Raw genomic sequence first — 7,236 nt, 5'->3', positions numbered from 1 at the left:
ATATACATTTGTCATTGAAAGTGCACTTCTAAATTAGAAAAAGCCTTAAACTCACCGATATGCGTATCCTCAATGTGTTGTATTAAGTCGCCTAAACTTGGAAATGTGATCCCGCAGCCATTAAATTTGCAGATGTTAATTAAGAACACGGCCATATCCCGACCGATTTGACCGATGAATACGAATGTCGCTTCGCTGCGCTACTCTGCTATGGAGCCGATGATATGTTGTTTGTTGGCTCTGTTTAGCTACAGGCACAGCAGCAGACAGGAAGGCAGCGCCCGGCGCTTGGTTTACTCCAATTTGGATGAGTGCAGTTTCCCTCGCACTTTATGCATACGCACGAACGAGTACGCTGATACTTCAAAGATACAAATGAATGCTACGCACTTGCTCGCACGCTCAATATCCCTAGTTTACGCTGTCGTTGACTTGTCTTCACCACTAGTTCGCTCGTTTGAACTCGCTCACTCTCGCGCACACAGCAAGTTAGTTGCGCGTTTTAACACTTTCTTTCCTGCTCACCCTCACGTTCGCTGAGCCGACTGATAAATACTGATGGGTTACGTCTTTAAATCTAATTTGACTAAATTTTATACGAGTATATCGCGTTTCTATTTAGCAGCAATCATCCAAAACTTTATTTACTTTAAGGCTGTTTATGATGAATTTTATGCTGAACGATTCACAAATAGCACTTGCATACTATTACCATTTTCCAATTGACAATCTTTTTGGATAAGCACCGCTGCACTTTGCTCTGCGTGGCTTTTTGCTTGGGCAGCGAAGTGTGGTGGCTGCAACAACGGCGTGAACTGTAGTAGATATGCAAGTGTGGTGAATAATGCTCGGTGATGCGGACTCGGTTATCTGGTTATTGTTGTTGTAAGAGTAAGCGTCGCTTTGGACGTCAATTTGCTGCTTGGAGGTACTGCGCGATTAATGTCCACTAGTACTGCCTCATCTATTTTTTCTGCTTGCAATTCCAAAGCTATTGTGACACGTTAATGCTTCCGTTGTGGCATTATTCTCTTAGCCAACTACTTTAGTACTCCGAATTCTGATTTAAAAGACAGCGTTTACGCCTGGTTGACTCCTTTCACATACCTAAAATCACCACACTAATGCGCATACATGAACCGACGTTTACACCTGCATTTATCGCTATGTCTGTAGCTGTAGCTTCCTTTAATGTTCCCTGCATGAATCCAATTAGTAACTATGTACATGTATACAAGCATCAAACAAATAGCGGATCAGCTATCCATCACCTCGGTGTTATCAAAGATATCTGATATTAAAGAACCCATATGTTTGAAACATATGTTACTTAGATTGTTCTAAATGCTACTACTAATTTTTAAGCTGGTATACTCCTCCGTAGTATAACACCACTGCGTTCGGGCTTTTTGTTTATTTTATGGACGGATTTCATCATCGATTTTGCTCTTTCTTATTTGTTTCGTCGTTTGCTATTCCCCTTAATTTTTGTCGCCACTCAGCGCTTCTCGCTTTTGCCCGCGCGCTGCTCAGATCCAATTTACGAGTTTTGTTGCCTTTTACAATTCCACCACCGCTGCTGCGTCAATATACTAACACACAAACACTCACTTACACTTACGCACATACTTGTTTCACATACATAATCGGTGTTATGCAATTTGGGCCCGTTGCTAGCCAGACTGTTGGCCAACCAGCAAAATTAGATAGATTTTCAACAACTTTTGAAGTTTTTTCCCACGAAAATTGTTGCTGTATTCCTTCTGCTCGTTTGATTAACAATTTAATTTTACCGTAGTCTATTTACTTCAGCCCGGTTTGATTATAGCATTTTGCTGCAGCTACTGCTCAAAAGATGTGTTCAATTAAAAAACATATTTAGATTTGTAGGTACTATATGAATCGTAGCGAAGCGACAACGTTTTACGAAGCGAACGCTCGACCCTCTTTGCTCGCGATTCCAAGCGAAACAATTTGCTGTTTCGATTCAATGCTGCTACAGCGGGTGCTACTGCTAATGAATAGAAGTCGACGAAGACGTCGGCTGCAGGAGAAATTCATAAATGCATTTAAATGTTGATTATGAAAGTAGTGCGTTTTGTTAGTGGAGAGTGGTGAATAAAGAACGAAGATAGAAATACGCACAAAATACTGAGAATTTTTAGTTAGGTCGACCATCATGGATCGCACCATTGTGGTAAATTCACAAGTCAATGTGCAGTGGAAACGGAAGAAAGCACAAGAACACTACGTTGTAAATATATCCTGTAGGAAATCAATCGTTGTTGTTGTTGTAGCGGCTACTAAACCCCGCTCGAGTCGGCTCATCAATCCGCGTTGTCGTGNCACCTGCAGCCTAGCAACACATAGCCAGACACTTGCAACAAATATAAAATTATTATAACAGAAATTTACATTTTTCTCTGTTAACTCTTCTTGAAATGTTAATCGCGCTGTGGTGATATTCCATGGATTTATTTTTCAGCCAAACAATTTTACGTTCCAAAAATTTGCACCTTCTCTATCTATCTGGTTCAGCTAAGGGAAGGCCCACGAATCGCGCGACTTCCACAGGGGCGGTCCATAGGGACAGGGGCTTTAGGTGTGTTGGGTTTTGGGGGCATCCGAAGAGGTGTCGGGTCATGTGGCGACTCTTCGCATGCCGGGCTTTGATTGGACACATCTTCCTTAATTCCACTCAGGTACGAGTTTAGCCTGCTGCTATTGCCAGAGCGAAGTTTGACTATTGTGGCGCGGGTCTCCCGAGGCAGAAAAAGTTCTGTCCCGTCCACGTCAGGTGGTTGTGTGCCCAGAACGGCATTCACAACTCGAGAGTCTTACATAACCCGAGACCGACTCCTTGTGAATGCCGTTTAGGGCCTTTCGGTATGCAGTTGGGTCCAGACGTTATTTTACGTACGACGGACGAAGTCAGTTCGTAGAGATGCCTCCTGACGTGCCTTGGCGAGGGCTCTACTGCGAGCAGTTGTCTGTTAGGATGCGCGCGTCTGTGACATTGTGTTATGTTACTTGATGGGGAGCATCTGGGCCTCGTCGTGTAGGTGGTGTTGGGGAGACATCAAAAGGCATCCAGTCGAAGTCCGAAGTGCCATATTCTGGCTAGTCCGTAGCTTCGTCCACTGCGTCTTACTAGTCCCCGTCGACCACATNGACATCAAAAGGCATCCAGTCGAAGTCCGAAGTGCCATATTCTGGCTAGTTCGTAGCTTCTTCCACTGCGTCTTACTAGTCTAATTTAGAACCGGCCGGCCAATTGCCTTGTATGTTGCCAACAACGTTGCTTTGTCTATGCCCTATGTGCTGCCGGCCAGCGACTTGAGGACCTGGTTGCGGCTCTGTACTCTGTTGACAATTCCGGTTGTATGCGCCGAGAAGTAGAGCATACTGTTAAGGTAACTCCGAAAATATTTGGGTTATTCACCGTCGGAATTGTATACCCAACTGCACAAATCATCAATTCCATTCCCAGACGCTATCATCGAACAGTAGAAATCTACATTTAAAATTATAAAATTATAATTTCAACAATCAACCTATCGTAGCACGAAAATCTTGTGCGCCTTACCGAAAAAAGCACTTAAGCGAATTTTCTTTCCTACTTCAATGAGGAAGCTATCCGAATCCCTATGAAACCAAATAATAGAGGAGCACTTACCACTTGACAATTACTGCAAACGAATATTTCTCCGAATAGTATCTAATTATCTATATAACTACATAAAATGATAGCCGTTTTCGTTCTTCTGCGAGATGAGCAAAATAAATATAAGCTGATAAAATTAGGGTAAGTGTAGAGCCAGTGCAGGTTTACGTAATACTTTCTTTTAGGGGACTCCCTTAAACTCGTAAAGTCTTAAACTGTGTAGAGCTCGTAAGTTTAAGAGGCTTTTATGAAAATGCCCTCTTTGTGAAAAGGTGCGTAAACTGACCGTTTGACAAATTAACCAGGATTCAGTGAAGTAATTTTTGCTTCGTTGTTTCCATAACATCCCGCCATCTTGTCTCTATTACTCTTGGCTAAAATACAATTAAAAATGCCGAAAATTAGAAGAAAACCCAAGTCAATAGAGTTAGGGCCGGTTGTTCAAAACCTGGTTGACACTAATGACCTGTTAAACATTGTTATCGACGTTACCGACACCGAGCTTTATGAGTTTAGAGTTTAGGGAAGACCCCTTTTGGTAATTTCTAATAGTTGCAAATTTTTAAGGCGAGTATCGCTAATGTGCTGTTTTCTTATAAATGTTAAAAATAATGCCGCTGATGCGCATTTTGGGGTAGGTATCTTAAATGTGCCCTTAAGCATAAAGGCAGCAAAGCAAAATATACTGTATTAGTAAAAGTGTAGCCAGAAAACCAGTAAAACTTGCAATTTCAGCTGCCATTTTTGCTCTCTCAATTTCCCTCTTTTGCTAGTTGCTGCAAGTTTTTCCACACGAAAACGCCACCAGTAAAAACCAGTAAAGTTATTATTGGATTTTTATGGATAGTACGTACGCAAACAGGCCTGGGGCTCGATTCTGTAACTGTGAGAAAATGTAGTGTACACCGAGTGCAAAACTCACAACCAAAAACTCACCGACTAAAATTCAGTGAGTTTTTCGGAAGAGAAGTGTCCACAATTTTGACCATTAAAACTCATTCTCACACTTCCTGAATCGCAAAATGAAGAGTGTACACAATTCTCAGTGTTCACTTGAAAACTCACAGTAACAGAATCCAGCCCCTGGTGTCAAACGCCTTGACAGGTCCAGATTACAAAAACCGTTCTCTCAAAAGCGCGGTTTCGGTTAAGGCCACGAGTTATCTATGTATTTATGGCGTTAAGTGCTGTTGTTGTGCTGTGCACTTTACGGAACCCGCGCTGGGGACAAATGGTTTGTGTAGTGGGGAGTAGAAGCGCCGCCAGTGTCTTCGCTACCGCGGAAAGGAGGGTTATCGCACGATAAGACTTTCCTTGGTTGGCTGGCTCCCCGGTTTGAGCAGAGGGACCACTTTCCCCATTTTCCAGATGACTGGAATGATGAGAGTGGCCATTGACATAATCTACTCACAAGCATATATATTCCGTCGGGTCCCAAGACTTTGGAGGCTTTCGCCTTCCCGATTGTTACCTGAACTTCACATCTAGTGAAAGCAAGACGCGCACTTGTTGTTGGCAGTTTGTACAGCCTTCTGGTCCCTTGACGTTTGGCTTTGTCCTCCGGAGGATGCAGTCTGATTTGTCGGCTAAAATAGCTCGCGCATCGCTCCTGTGGAACTTACGCCCATCTACATACGTGAACGTCGATTGGTGTGGGAGGGCAGGGAAGGTGCTTTCAGTAACATCCGCGAAGCCGTTCCAATCAGCTTTAGAAGATTTGATATAGGTTCGGTGTTCCACTGCAGCAAAGTCGGCATATAGTCTGATGCATGGGTCGTCACCTTATGCTGTTTATCAGACCAGCGCATACAATCGTTGTCTGGCGAACTGCAACAGCTGCCCATAATCCTGCAGAGTGCGTCGTCGCTGATTGTGCAGAATGTCGAATCGTCTATCAGACATGTGTTTTCCCGTACGGTCATTTGATAGGTTTGAATGCCAAACCGAATTTTCTCCGACAAATCGATACCTGGACCATTAATAAATCGATTAGAAAAAGTTCGAGGCATCGAAGCAAAACATCGATTTTTTCACATCAATGATGACACTCAGGGCCGGTTACTCAATGTCTGAATAACACCAATCTGCGGTTAAACATCGTTATCGACGTCTTCGGCTCCATGCACACAACAGTGAGTTGGTAACGTCGATAACCGGAGATTAGTGTTAACTGGACATTGAGTACACAGTTACGACTGCATTACTAATGAAAAGGCATATGTCCATGCTAGATTTGCATATTCTTTGTATCGCACGCTCTCTGAGTTTTGGTCAGTGTTGTCATCGAAAATTCCCCTGAGCCGAGTTAAAATTGGGAATCAATTATAGGACCTAATCCGGAACAATCCAGAGATAACTAATAATTAACGAGCTTATCCGGATCAATGCTGCCGTCTGTCTATTTATATATATATATATATATTCCATTTTTGATTTTACGCAAAATGGAACTAACTTTCATGGTTTGACGTTAAGCTGCGGGCATGAAAATTAGATTTTTATATTCCCGGGGATTTTGACAGTTTCACAATTGTGTTATTTTTTATGAAAGAGCAGCATGTTCTAGGCAAAAATTTGGGCGACCCTGCCCATATCAAGCGTTCGAGGGATACAATTTTGAAAATCAGTTGCTCATGACTGGCAAATCAAAAGCAACATGCAATTTTTTACTGCCCAATTTCTGCAGCATTCCAGAAGACTTTCAGTTGAACATCTGCAACATATTATCAGCAACAAGGCTGCAATATTGCGGTAATTACTACGTAGCTCGAACACATCGCATTTCGTACTTACGCTCATTTTCCCGAAGCTCTAAGAACAGAACTAATTTATAGGGGTGTACTCATACCCAAAACTATCAAAAGTTTAAAAGCTCATTTAGTCTAGACTTAACTTAATTAAACTTACCATAAGAAATCAACAATTATTTCTCAACACGACAACTTAAGCCAAGAGCGGATATATTTTGTTTTTGTATTTTCGTATTTTCTTTTTCAACTGTTTAACAGTTCGTCACCTAAAATGCCACATCAAAAAAAAATCATGCAAACAAAAACGTGTGCCTTCAATTATTTTTGAGAAATACAAAAACGAAATTTCCGTAAGCCCGTAACTATCTTATCTACAGGTTCTTAAGTTGCTAATAGGGCTTTTGCACGAGGCGATTTTTCAGGCAACTTTTGCGTTCCACTCACGCAGGGTTGTACGAACAAGAATTTAATGGCTAAAAATATCAAAATATAAAAAAATATCAAAATATTCGCCATAAAAAGGCGTTTGCATTGTTCAACTTTGCATTCTACTTTTGGTTAAACGGCCTTTCAACTAATCGCTTTCAACAAAGTTGGTCGTCAGCCAACATTTAGCCATTCAACTTTTTTTTCGTGCAACCCTGCGTGAGTTGAAAGCAAAAGTTTAACGCAAAATCGCCTCGTTCGAACACCTCTTTAGGTAAGTTAAGTTCTAATTAACCGCCAACACAGCTTCTCTATAACAGGTTGGCAAAAATATTAAGTTAAATTAAGTTAAGTAAATTAAGTCTAAAGTAACTGAGCTTTTAGAAAACTGTTACT

General features: G+C 41.7%; 1 protein-coding gene across 1 annotated transcript in view; it reads right to left on the bottom strand.

The window, feature by feature from the left end:
• LOC108376176 (putative uncharacterized protein DDB_G0286901) overlaps positions 1–2,257 on the bottom strand; it is a gene marked incomplete at its 3' end in the record, with an annotated part of 7,788 nt that extends 5,531 nt beyond the window's left edge. Inside the window, exon 1 of the mRNA XM_017632365.1 lies at positions 56–2,257. Coding sequence (XP_017487854.1) covers positions 56–155 — 100 coding nt within the window. The remainder of the gene's footprint in view (positions 1–55) is intronic.
• Positions 2,258–7,236: the final 4,979 nt, after the last annotated feature.

The sequence above is a fragment of the Rhagoletis zephyria genome, unplaced genomic scaffold, assembly GCF_001687245.7.
Source record: "Rhagoletis zephyria isolate East Lansing unplaced genomic scaffold, Rhagoletis_zephyria_1.1 Rzeph_scaffold_09997, whole genome shotgun sequence".
Classification (NCBI taxonomy): domain Eukaryota; kingdom Metazoa; phylum Arthropoda; class Insecta; order Diptera; family Tephritidae; genus Rhagoletis; species Rhagoletis zephyria.
The sequence above is the reverse complement of the archived record's forward strand: the minus strand, read 5'-3'. Positions and strand labels throughout refer to the sequence as shown.